Raw genomic sequence first — 13847 nt, 5'->3', positions numbered from 1 at the left:
TAACTCGCGTTACTTGTAATGCGTTACCCCCAACACTGCTGCTGAGATTATGGTTGAATTATAAGGTCCTAAATGCAACAGAATAACAAAATATCTAAATGACAAGTGAAAATAATATTGAAAGTCAGAAAATGAAGTCCTACAATGCAACCCGTTTTCGGCATTTTTTTGCTTGCTTAATAAATTAATAAAATTGAATGCATGAATAACCCTCATTCTACAGCATTTAAAGTGCACCTAATAACACCCCCCGATGATCATTCATAACACGACCCACCTGATCAGGTGTTGATCCGCTCCGTGCGCCGCACCTGGGTTTCTTCGCACTGAAGTCGGAGCGCGAGCGGATTGGCTGCAGCGCCGGCGGCTCGCGCGGGGATCTCGCGCTCCTCCAGCTCTCCATCAGAAGGCGGGGAGCTCGCGCTGAGGGAACTTCACTGACAGACATCTACAACTCACCTCAGGAGCGCCGATTTACCTGTTTACAGCCGATCCGCGGCGTTTCGCGAAGCCTCGAGAGAACAGCTGCTCAGGAGAGGAGAAACGGAGGATATTGATCCCAAACACTTGTGTTTGACGGCCGTTGGTGGCCGCTTCTGTCAAAAGAGTGCGCTGAGGTAAAAACTAACGGATTCCATCAACGCTTCATTCCGCGAATAATAATCTCTCCGCCACAAGTTCCGCCGGTTTTATCAGAAACAAGATCTCCAGAGGTGCCTCTGGTTATTATCTCACCGGATTTCTGCCTGGTTTCGGCTGTTTGTATGATGGGAAGAAGTAGAAAGACTGCGAGAAGAGAGCGAGGCGGATCGGGACGCTCAGCGCAGATGATAACTGTGCTAGTTTTTACTATTTTATCGCTCATCAACACCGGTTCAGCTCAAGGTAAGAAAACCTTTCAACACCAGCTGAATATCGTTCAGCAGAGTTTGCTTTATGAGTGAAAGTTTCGTTAAATTATTGTTCAAGGTCTTCGTATGAAAAGTTGTCAAATCAGCTTTATGCAGATGTTTATTCGGCATAGCGTCTGATTTCAGTTAATAATGCTAATAAGTCTTCATGGGAGTTACTCAAACCCTTCATTTGCTTGGATTACTAGTCAGATTTGATATTTCAGGCGTGAATTGATGTGGTTTTTGTTTGTAAATTCTGTGTAAAATTGTGTGGTCGAACATGTTAATTAATTAATTCCCGCCGGATCGGGTTTGTTTATATATTTAAACTAACAATGGCATTTGCTGTTAATATTATTTTTGTTGCAGTAGTTTTGATTTTGTTGTTTATATTTCAGCCAGGGTTGTCACAGTTGGTTAAATCGCTTTACATTGAATAATCGCGTGTGTGGGTTATTGTGGTTTGGTTTTAATTTTAGGCTCGAGGTCATTACATGAGAAAACTGTGTGAGAGTGTGTGTGTGTGTGTGTGTGAGAGAGAGTGTGTGTGTGTGTGAGAGAGAGTGTGTGTGTGTGTGAGAGAGAGTGAGTGTGTGTGTGTGAGAGAGAGTGTGTGTGTGTGTGAGAGAGAGTGAGTGTGTGTGTGTGAGAGAGAGTGTGTGTGTGTGTGAGAGAGAGTGAGTGTGTGTGTGTGAGAGAGAGTGTGTGTGTGTGTGAGAGAGAGTGAGTGTGTGTGTGTGAGAGAGAGTGTGTGTGTGTGTGAGAGAGAGTGAGTGTGTGTGTGTGAGAGAGAGTGTGTGTGTGTGTGTGAGTGTGAGTGTGTGTGTATGTGTGAGAGTGTGTGTCACGTTAGAAATGAGCAGAACGATGTTTTTGCGTTTGTCCTTTTATGCGCAGACGGATCTGTACCTTTCTGAAGGCTTATCGTGCTGCTTAATATCTTTAGTCTTGTTATGAGTGCTGAAATCTTGTTACAGGACCGTTTTCTGGCTTTAAAGGATAAGAGTATTTCTCTTTTGCTGTAAATCTTGTTTGCGCGTTTAGTATAGAAAGGACTTAGCGCGTTATTATTTAATTATTTATTATATATATCTATCTATATATATGTATAGTGTGTGTATATAATGTGTGTGTATGTATATGTGTATATATATATATATATATATATATATACTGAAAATAATGCATAATTAAATCATCAACTTGTATTATAGATCATTTTACTATCCAAAATTCCTTTGGGAATATTTTGAGGAAATCCGAGAAACTTGAAACCACAAAATATCACTCATGGCCTCATTCTGTGAGAAGCGAATGTGCTGCTGGCATTTTATATTTATTAAGAGTTTGAATTGATAATTTACCCAAATTCCCTGTTTCTGTTAGGAGTAAAATAAATAGTTTGATTATTTTGCTATTGAGTACTACTTCTGCTGCGTACTTTGATTGCATTATAATGAACTAATTAAATGAATTTTCCTCTGGGCACAACGTTGTGAGTTAAAAGTGCTTTCTCTACGCTGAAGATGCTTTCAAGTTTGTGTTTGTGGCATATCTCAGAGCTGATGCCGTTTGCTTTCTTGAACGTGTCCGTTCACTGAAGCGAGTGTGGGACTCCATTAAAAGGATTTCGCTGAATAATTGTTGTGCAAGTAAACCGGCAGCCATGTTCTTGACACAGAGAGATGACACACAGACCTCCTCCCTATCACAAGGCAGGTTTGTGAATCTCCTCCGAGCCACGTTTGACATTGACTTCAACCCTTCCTCAGTGGTTTACATGCAGTTTTACTGTACTGGATTCTGCTGATCTCGTGTTTTTTTGGAGATCACTGACAGAAAAGGCGTTGAACTTGTTAAAGTACTATTCTAGATTATGTACTATATTGCTGTATTATTTAAAAGCTACTTTTTTCCTGTAGCTCAGCGGCAGGGTCATGGGTTTGATTCCCAGGAGATGCATGCATTGAAGAAAAAGTTAAGCATAAATGCAATGTATAAGTCGCTTTGGATAAAAGCATCTACCAATTGCATAAATTTGTATTTATTATTTAATAGCTACTTTTTAAACCATTAGTTCAAACAGAAGAGCAATGGAAAGGTTGTGGGTTCAATTCCCAGGGAATGCTAAAGCTCGAATGCAGTGTACGTCGCTTTAGATAGAAGCATCTGCCAAATGCTTAAATGTAAAGTGATTGGGGATGTTCATTTTAACCCGTTAACCGACTGTAAGAATTTTTGACCGATTAATACAATCAGTTAAACCGTTTAAAAAGTCATTTATTTATTTCAGTAATTAATCAAAATATTTAAAAAGGTTTGCTGCATGGTTAAAATACACTACGTGTATATAAAAAAATTGTGTTTTTTAGAAAAAATTTTTTTTTTAATTCAGAAATAGACCAAATGCCGACATACGGCTACTCTGCATGGAAAAAATTCCCTCACGCTCCTTTCTTCTCCTGATCCCCCTATTTTTCACTGTCGATACACTTGTGTTAATTAAGTGTGTGAATTCCCACTCGTCTCAGTGTTCTCTTGACCCTGGAAACAGAGGAGAGAGCAATAGAGAGGGAAGTAGTGGCTTTATCAAGTACAGTAAAATCACTGACATCTCCACCACAAGTGTCTCCCGTCGCCTGAATATGATTAAGAGGCGACCGGTCAAGAGGGAGCGAGGGGGATAAAAAACAGCACTGTACGACCCTTGACAATACTTAGACAGGAGACGGTCTTGTCATCCGCTTTAACGGCAGAAGGCCGTGTGGATTTGGGGGCTGAAGTAGACCGGCTGTCTGTTTGAATATGCAGATCCTCTGCTGATGAAAGGCGAAGATCCCAAATGTGCATAATCCATTCTTGTACGTTTTTGTTTTCATGTAGGCTGCATGCTTTTTCTGCTTTCTGTATGCCATCGGTTCTATATGCAGTGCTTTTTTTTGTAAAACAAAGGCACCTTGTTTGCTGTCTTATGTGTAATTACTGTTTAAAAAAACTGTGAAGCAAACCCACTGCCTGCTGAGTGCGTCAAAGTGAGTTCACTTTTTCCACGTCTGTCCTCTCGCTCTGCATGTTATGCGTCCTCTGAGCTTTGTTTATGGACGGGGGGGGGGGGGGGGGGGGGGTGCTTTTATTTTTAAGAAAATATTTAGCAAACTCAAAAAGAGACAAGGTTGGCGTAAAAATGAAAATGTTATTGCGATCATCATTACTCTAAGTGCTTCCCTCATTGCCTAACGGTCGGGTCTCAAGGGCTCTACTAAGGTTACAGCCATCGTGGTCGTTCTCCAAGTATGTTTGAAAACACAAAGGCTTCATTGTGCGCCAAACGGCTACTATACTATAACCTAGCGCCACTGTGTATCGTAATTCCCTCGTGATGTAGGCCGTTTTTTAAGTTTGAAGGAGAAAATGAGACTTAATGCGGTCACGTGCTGGTGAAGGTAAAGGTCGAGCCAAACGGTGTGTCATCAGAAACTCCTTTTTTGTCGCCTTGTGGGCATCAGCACTACACGCTGTTTGTTGGCCTTCCCCCGTGCTGAGGATATTTTTTCGTGATAATTGCTGTGAAAGGCGTGCTGAGGTTGCAGCTCTCCTCTTCTGACGTCACGTAGCGCACCGGCTGTGGAAAAGATGTATTACAGTATGCATGTGCGATTGTCTACGGCGAATCGCGCTGTATCCAGCTGCGCAGGTAGGTGAGCGAGCAAAGTCACGGCAATGACAACCTCTATTCGTAGCAAAAAAGAGAAAAAGCAGACAGGGAGTGGAGTGAGCGCAATTAATCACACACTGTCACCCTGTAAACTACAGGGGAAGCATCAAAGTGCAGCTTTGGGTTCTATTAGCAGTCCATTAGTGGAGCCCGGCACAAGTGTGGCTACTTCACAAGCATGACGCCGCTGAAGTGACCGACCTGTCTGTCAGCAGATCTCCTTTTCCATCGTGACACGAACACTTCACTTTAACTTTACTTTGAACACTTTACTGAATTGAATAAACATTGAACTGAATTGAGCTGCATAATGATAATGTTGTCTTCTTTAGAGCAAATTTGTTTCAAAATTTATGATTTTTTTTTCATTGTTATTAAATTGAATTCAGTTGAATAATGAGTCAAATTAATTTCATAAGTGTTGAATTTTGTAACATTTAACAGTTAAGCTGGATTGAATCAACTTTGAGCTGAACTGAGTTGAATAATGACTGAATGGAATTAATTTCATAATTGATAAATGCAGAGGCTATTCCGTTTTATTGATCTGTGGCGCATTCATTTTGATTCTTTACACGTGTAATGATGTCCAGTGACTTGTTTGCATTATTTATGCATAATTTTATTTATTTGTAAGGCTTTTTTATGACTAAATTTGGTAATGGGAGAGTAAAAATATTTTTAAAACGTACACCGTTCAAACTAGGCTGCTTATGTTGAAGTGTTTGGGATGTGGCTTTTAATGATGAGACCTTTTTTGTAATCAGGCTCTCAAAAAGTATATAACAATTTGGATATAGATTTATCGGCCAACATATCGGTTATCGGCTTTCAAAAATAAAGAATAATCGGTTATCGGTATCGGCCAAAATTTTCATATCGGTGCATCCCTATTCATAATTGATAAACTTTGCAACATCGACAGTTATTGAACTGGATTGAGCTGAAAATGATACTATTGTCTTTTGTAGGGTTGCTTTAATGCTGAATTGAATTAATTTCATAATTAAGTTTTGCAACACTAACAGAGTTATTGAACTGGTTTGAATGAACTTGGAACTGAATTGATCTGAATAATAACACTGTTGCCCCCTGTAGAGCAATTTTGTTTCAAAATTGATTCGTACTGTCAAATGATTAAACGCAATCGCATCCAAAATAAAAGTTTTTGTTTTCATAATATATGTGGGTGTACTCTGTATATTTATTATGTATATATATTAGAGCCTGACCGATATATCGTTTTGCCGATATTATCGGCCGATATGAGCCTGTCACCGATATATCGGTATCGGCGAAGATGCCGCCGATTTGAATAGTTTTTTTTTACAGAACATATAACGCAGATAAAATGCTTGAAATGGTGTAATTACTTAGTTTGTCCAGCAGAGTGCGCTCCATTGTTTTCTACTGGCGACCTGGATGAAACGCTTTAAAGCTTAAGTCAATGGAAAACCATTGAAACTTTGAACGGCCATATCTCCGTAACGGCGCGGCAAATCCGCACCAAATTCGGGGGATCCCTTCAGCTCGAGGAACCCTCTCGAACGTGAATCGAGTGTACTTCTCGAGGCCCTCTTTCGAATGAGACCACCCCTGCGTCGATACCCCCCGGGGTTCGGGAGTTACGGGTGGTTAAATTCGCGGTCCGGCGCGTTCACGAGATAGTGACACCAGTCAACACTCTCACTTCGGTAAGGAGTTCTCTTGTTCAGGTGCAGTAGAGAAGCTCTTGGTTAAAGTCAACATGAAATGTCGTTCACAACCAGTTTATTTCTGCAATGTAAAAGAAAGTTGACCTAACTTAAAATAAGTCAATTTGTTAAGTTAACTCAACTCAACTAACAACTGTAAACTTGTTAAACTTTGTTTAACATTTAGCAATGCAAGGAGTTGCAAACCTCACGTGCTTCATAATTACGTTAAGTTGAAATTTTTTCCAAAGTTGTAAATAAAATTATTGGAGTACGTTTTACAAGAAAATATTGTTTTAGTCTTTCTACTTCAAAATTTCTTGTTTAGTTAAATGTGTTACTGGCCATTTCTTTGTAGTTTTTTTGTGAAATTTACTAGCAATTTCTGAGTGAAAATTGTTTAAAAGTAAATCCTTTACTTCCGTCGCTAGGAATTCTGGGCCCTGTGCACTGAATTTGCTATGGAGTCCCCTGAAAATCATGTTATGGGGGGGAGGTCATAAATTTACTTTTTTTTTCTTTGGAATAATATACACAAATTGTGCAAAGTAAGACAGGAATTGTTATTATTCATATTAAATCTTTAATATGTTGCATTAGGCTAGCCATTCATTCATTCATTAATTTATTCATTCATTCTTAGTAATTTTGCAGTGTGTTTTTGTCATTTTTGTATTTTACTGTTTAGGTTTAATTTATTTTTATTTCGGTTTTAGTTTTATTTTTGTGTTCCAACTAAATTATTTCAGTCGGTTGGCAAAGCAACACTTCTAGATTTCTACTTTCTATCTAACATTTATATTTTATTTCAGCTTCATTTCGATTAACAAAAACATTTTAGTTTACGATTGGAACATATGTTAAGAAAGTAAACGTTAGTGAATGAGCTGGCGTCAGGCAAACCGCATACAGGAGGAATTCAGCAGGTTATTATTCTCCATTTGGAGCTTTTTAGACTGATCCTCGCATCTGGATCGCGTAGCCTATCAGTTCCCCGTCAGACAGTGATGAAGCGCTTGCCTCCTGACACATCCTCAACCCGGCCCAAACATGTTTTGTCAGAGAGAATAACTAAACCCAAGGCCCGGAGAGCACAAGCCCTGTCAGATAAAGATGCATGAATAGCAGCCATTCATCTCTCCAGAATCAATCTTCTGGATAATTCCCCCCATATTTCTTCTTTTTAGTTATCTACAAAACTGCCAAGCAGAGTTTTAACTGTTTCCCATTACGGGAAAGCTTCAGTGAGTGTGTGTCACAATGTCAATGTTTAATGTTGTTTTTTCGGCCGGTTAAATGAGGTGCTAAATTAGAGCCGCATATTGTGTGATCTGTTCGGAAGTGTGTAGAATATGTAGTGCAGAACAAAGTAATGGGAATTTATCCCACTTTTAGCCTTGATTCATGTTCTCTCGCATGTTCTGTGTTTTCTCAGATGCAATAGCCGGCCTCGTGCTTCTCTTAATCTTGCTGTGTGTTTGTCTCTGTTTTCCATGTCTAAGCAGTTGCTCTGTGGTCGTACCATTAGTTTATCTGCGTGTGATATCACACTTCGTAAACCCAAACTCAGCACTTTCATGTTCAGTCACATCTCCAGGCCCGTTTCCCCAGGGTCCCGCGAGCCGCGAGTTCTTAACTGGGCCATCCTCGCTGGGGCTAATTTTGCGGGAGCCCAATTGAGAATCGTACAGTAGTAAGTCTCCTTAATGAAGGCTTTCTGCATGGCCTGATGCCGTCGAACCTGCGGGGAGAAGCTTATCACAACAATGCCACGACCGTGTGAGAATGGAGGTCGTTGAGATGAAGTGCAAAGACAAGAAGCGGAGCGCAAGGAGAGCGTTAAACATCGTTAATCACAGGGCCCTCGACGAGGAATGGGTGGGCAGAGCGACAAGCCCCAAAAGTGCATTTAATTGTGTCCTTTGCTGCCACGTAGTAAAAAACACCCGGAATGCAAAAGCAGCAGAAAAACGTCAGGTCGGAATCCTCTGATTAAATCTTGAGCATTTAAAAAGCCCATTAAAATAAAACTACTGGAATGAAAATCCCGTCTCCTGTGGGCACTTCGTACGATGTGAACATTCCCAAACAACAACAAGAAGTTTACCGGCCCCAACGAAGACCTCCAAACATAGACAGGGAAGTAGATAAATAATATATCCTCTTCTAAAGTGATCGGAAGCGTAATGGAAGTGGCGAGCGGCTGGATAAAGTGGAGAGTCAGCATTGCACAGGGACCAGAAAAGTGACTTTGTGTTATTATTGACAACAACAGCGACTCAAAGCAGCCATTTCTGGCTTCTTGTACAAAAGCTTTCCTCTGAGGTAGTGCTGGAGCTGTTAGTTAGGGATGGGTGGAGGTAAGACTGTGTGTTTACAGTGGGACAGAGACTCGACAGAGACTCCTATTTACAGCTGCACAACTGGTGCATTCATATAGATTTAAATCACAGTTTTGTGCTATTTTGAAATGGTCTCGAATGTGACGTAGAATTTTATTAATTTTTTGTTTGCTGATTAGAATATTTGACTTTTTTTAAACTGAAGTTTAAATGATATAATGCGAAGCTGTTTTTGCCTTATAAAATAAAAATATTTAACATTATATTTAATATAATGCATTCTCAGAAAAAAGGGCAAAAATCTGATCTTTAAAGGTACAACAGCTTGTCACAAGGGTAGCACCATAAAAAGTGACATCTTTGTGCCTTATTTATACCTAAAAGGTTCATAGTGAGTATGACTAAGGATTTCTCTTTTTCTTTTGTTCTTTGATTTACGTCAATGACAGACTTCAGCGGGTTTCACTTTAAAATCAGCGCTGTCTCTTTAAAACCTGATGTATATGACGCGGATCTGACAAACATCCGATTTTCTCCCAACTCTTTACGGTCATTTAAGATTTTATAACTCATTTAAGACTACGTTTACAAGGTAACTCGCCAAAACCGCGCATTTTGACATAATCGTGTGTGTTTTTGTTTTCATAAGAAGCGCTACTGGTGAGCTGTCTGCAGCGGCTCAGCGTATGCGTATAGCCGAACGCACAGCCTTTCAAACTATACTTCACTGCACCGTTTAGGCGGCGTAACCCAGGTATGTGTCGCCGCATTCTTGAGTTAGAAGAATAAAGAGGGGAAAAGTTAATCTTCCGAAATGAAGCAGCAAAATCTTCTCCGGTAAAAGTTATTAGAACCGTGTCTAGGGACAAGCTGGCCATCACTCTGCTCTGACCTTATCAATCCGTTTGTATCCTATTAGTCCATTCGCTCTTGTCGCTTATGATGCTAATCACGATGATCTTGTTTTCAGAAAAGATCATTTTATTCGCTTATGTCAGAAACAGCGAATCTCTTTTAAAACTGGCTGTTGTTTTTACTTCATTGTATTGTTATAATTCGTAAAAGTTGTACCCACCAACTGGCGACTGACACTGTTACATATACTCGCCAACTCTGATTTTACTCTCATTTGGCACTTGGCGAGTGTGGTGAATCGAGCGAACCGCTGTTTAAACAACTCGCTGGTCCAGCGCACATTTTTCTCTACTGCTATCCATGCAGCTTCCGGATGTGAAATGCCAAATTTTCTGCTCAATTTGAACCACTGAATTTGTGGAAGTGAATTTGTAAAGTGAAATAAAATTGACCAAAATTTGCCAGTCGAATATTATACATCATATTTGTAAACAGATTGAATATTTTGGAAGTGAATTCTGGAATATGAATTATTGAATTTTTAATTATGAAAATGTCTGTGAAATATTTTGAATTGAAATATTCACAGCTTAAATTTCAGGACCTAAAAATGCAAGCCCTTGGAAATACAATTAATGCTGTTAATGCAATGCATTATTTTTTCAGTTAGTGCTATTCAACATGCTTTTTTGTTTCAAAGACATATGGCATAATTTTTCTTCCATAGACCCATTTTTTCGGCAAAATTCCTGTGTAATTAACTCTGCAGTGACCGTCATATACTGATATAGTATGATATAGCATTACTCATGCCGCCCACCTGAGTGTCGCTGCCATACTTTGTTAATGTGTATGTGCCTGTGCATTCATTATTAACTGGTGACATTTTTAGCTCTGTCTGTCTGCAGGACGCAGTTGGTGGCTTCTCTCTGTCAGTCAGGGGTCATAAACTCTGTGCCGTAATGAGCGCTGGCTGATTTGCCGTGCATTAACTTCTCTCTAACACACTCTCACACAAACGCAGGGATTCACCCATGACACAGGGAATGTATCGATTCCTGGCCGAGGGGCGCCGGGCGACCCTGCCAGTTTTTTTTCGCTGGCGCTGGACCAGCGAGTTGTTTAAAGGGAACAGCGGTTCGCTCGTTCGCGAGTGTGAAGTGTAGAACGCCGCTGCCGTTTTCAGATTTGAGTTACAGCCCTTTGAATGCTTCCCTTCAGTAGCCGTGCACATAAATTTCACCCGCCGCCCACTTTTACCTCTCGCATTTGTGAGAAAACACGTCAGTAAATCTCCACACAGTTGTTCTTTCAATAAAACTGCAAAAGTTCTGCACTTTGCTGGTTACATTTTTGTGCTTTATCGTTGTTGTTGTTGTTGTGAGGGAAATGTTTTATTGTACTGCCGCGTTCCAGCGCTGAATTCAGCGCCAACAAAAGCAACGATTTGGGCCAGAAAGGAAGAGGAGTAAACAGGAGGAAGAGGGAGTGCAGGATAGAGCAAACTCTCCGGTTTCTTCTTAAACTCAGATATATTAACCACTGCTGTTTTTGACCGCTTTTCTTGCTATTTGGATATGGAAATTAAAACCTCAAGTCACAGTGTAACAGAGATTCAGCAGAGACTCATGTCTGCAGCTGCACAACTGGTGCATTAATATAGATTTATGATGTGCAGTCACAGTTTTTTGCTATTTTATAACAGTTTCAAATGTAAATTTTTTTTTTCTTCTTGTTGAGCATTTTAATTTTTTTTGCATGCAAATGTTGCATAATGTGAAGCTGTTTTGCCTTAAGTTAAAATTTAGTATTAAATATTATTTAATACACATTCAATTATTTAACACATTCACAGAAAAACTGCAAAAATCTTACCTTTTAAAGGTACCAAAGCTGGTTAGTGCCATTAAAGTGACATCTTTGTACCTTATTTATCACTAAAATTATGATAGTAGTACCTTAAAAGTGCATATAACTATGCTGAAGTAATAATGTATATGTGTGTGTTTGCATGATACGTGTGTGTGTGTGTGCAGTGTTTCCCCTGCCATTATTTTAGGGGGGCGGCCCGCCCCCCCAACTGCATCCCCCGCCCCCCTTGAAGGTCAAGTTAATTTTATTTAATATTTTCTCTATAGCGCCAGATCACAACAGAAGTCATTTAAAGTTACCTTTCTTATAGAACATGTCTATACCTTGTTCTTTCATTAAGCAAACTAAATAGCCTTATGTTATTTATCTTATTTACACGACGGCATGTCATTTCAGTCTCTACGTTATGGTCGCGCTCTCTGTATAACGCACAGTGGAGTTCCGCCCGATGCGCGCGCACACACACACACACACGCACACACAAGTGAGCCCACTCCCAGTAGTATTTGTAAATATTAAGCCGCAAAACGATTCATATTTAAATATGAATTCTGCGTGTCTCTGTGTTAATGAATGGCGCAGACGCGCGGTTTTGTGTAGTACTCGTACTGAAACGCTCGTGACGCTTCTGGTGATATTAGCGTCTGCCGTCTCACTAATGAGGACATAAACACATGAGCAACATCTCCAGAACTGCTCTGAGAGTCGCTTCATCAGCATTTGACCGTTTCATTTCAGTAAAACTATCCTCATATCATACACACACAGAAATATAATGGTATTCATGGCAACCCGTCAAAATAAAAGTTTGGTTTAACTTGAGGGCATTGGCTGTTACTCACATATTACTACTGTTGAGTAGAATGTACGTAAAAGACTGCTACTACTACTACTAAAATTATTAAAACTTCAATATATCTTCAATGTTTTAATTGCAATATTAAATGACCTTTATTTTCCCAAAATTTTTATTTGTTTAATTTTCATTACTTAAAAGATAGATTAAATTAATGTTTTATGCCTTAAAACAAAATGTAAATACACAACACAGAATTTCTGTGCAAAAAAATCATACGGATATTGTAAGAATAAATGAAACATGTTTTATGCTTTTTAAATTAGACATGCTAAAACAGAATTTGGTTACAATAAAACATAAGGTTGGACAAATAAAACATTTAATAGGGCCCTAAACGTAATATTTGTTAAACTTTTAATAAATTGATGTTAAATTGTTTAAGTTTCATGATTTTAATTAATTAGACATGTTTTTTGATTAATAAAATGTAATTTAACCATTAAAAAGCCGTAAACCTAGGGGAAACACTGGTGTGTATATAATAATGCAATCATTATTTTATGATTTATTTATGATTTATTTTATTTATTGTTTTGGGTGTGCATACAACCCTTTTATTTTTTAGATTTGATTTTTTACCTCTAAAATGTATGTTTATGTAATTTATTTAATATATTTATTTATTTTATTTATTTTTTTGGTGTGCATAAAAATCCTTTAAAGGACAAGTTTGTACCTTTCTTTCCCCTAAAATGTATGTATATATTAATGTATTTATATCCATATCCATATGTGTAATATATATATATATATATATATATATTTCCTCTTCTCTAGCTTGATTCTTTTTCTTGCTATTTGTTTATGGAAATCAAAACCCCAAGTCTGTAAAACAATAGCACAAAAGCTCGCATTTTGCCCCTGCACATATACATGTTTCCTTTTTCATCCCCTCCTTGTCATGTGCAAATGATTTTGTGTGGAAATCTGATCTCTTTTGTGCAGCGTTTAGTAGGAACGCAAGAAATAGCAGGGACAGGCCGCGTCTGGTTTCAGCCGATTTCTCATTCTGGCAGTTGTTTCCACACTGGTTGAATTTTAGCGATGTAGGCACATGAAATATGGGCATGAATATTTACTTTCTAGCTTGCGTTTTCTCTGGTTTGTTTTTAGTCGTGCCTGACAGAACACAGGATAGAGTTTCTACAACCTCTGCTCAGACTCTCAAGAGTGTAAACAGCCAGCAAAATAGAAATGAGTGACATTCAAGAGCTGTTTTAATCAGAAAGGAGTCGACAGTGCAGAGAGGGTCACCGTTAGACCATAAACCAGAGGCTTGACTGATGCATAAAAGACCAGGCTTTCTCAGAGAAGGAGTGCCGTCATTTCGTCTCAAGTGCTCCTGAGGCTCTGTCTGGTCTGCCCTCACATCTCCGTCTCTTTACCTTCCTCTGGTCTTTCTTCAGGTTCCCGAGCGCAGTAGCCAAATGCACATTGACGTACTGCGAGTCTGTGACGGATAGTTTGTGATTTGTGTACTTCAGATCAGTCACAGTCACTCATTGTCTGCGTCCCGGTGGTCTCGGGGTTACAGAAAAGTCCCTTGTGTTGTGTAATCTGCAAATGATAAAAAGCATTTTCCCTGCAGCCGCAGTAACTTTATATCATTGAGCCGGC

At 39.2% G+C, this 13847-nt stretch overlaps 1 protein-coding gene across 1 annotated transcript in view; it reads left to right on the top strand.

Moving 5' to 3' along the window:
- Positions 1 to 359: 359 nt before the first annotated feature.
- Positions 360 to 13847, top strand: part of LOC107559653 (netrin receptor UNC5C-like) — a 226112-nt gene continuing 212624 nt past the window's right edge. Inside the window, exon 1 of the mRNA XM_016243552.1 lies at positions 360 to 885. Coding sequence (XP_016099038.1) covers positions 765 to 885 — 121 coding nt within the window. The 5' untranslated portion in view covers positions 360 to 764. The remainder of the gene's footprint in view (positions 886 to 13847) is intronic.

The sequence above is a fragment of the Sinocyclocheilus grahami genome, unplaced genomic scaffold, assembly GCF_001515645.1.
Source record: "Sinocyclocheilus grahami isolate Dianchi unplaced genomic scaffold, SAMN03320097.WGS_v1.1 scaffold694.1, whole genome shotgun sequence".
NCBI lineage: Eukaryota > Metazoa > Chordata > Actinopteri > Cypriniformes > Cyprinidae > Sinocyclocheilus > Sinocyclocheilus grahami.
Note: the sequence above shows the minus strand (reverse complement) of the source record. Positions and strands in the feature narration are given on the sequence as shown.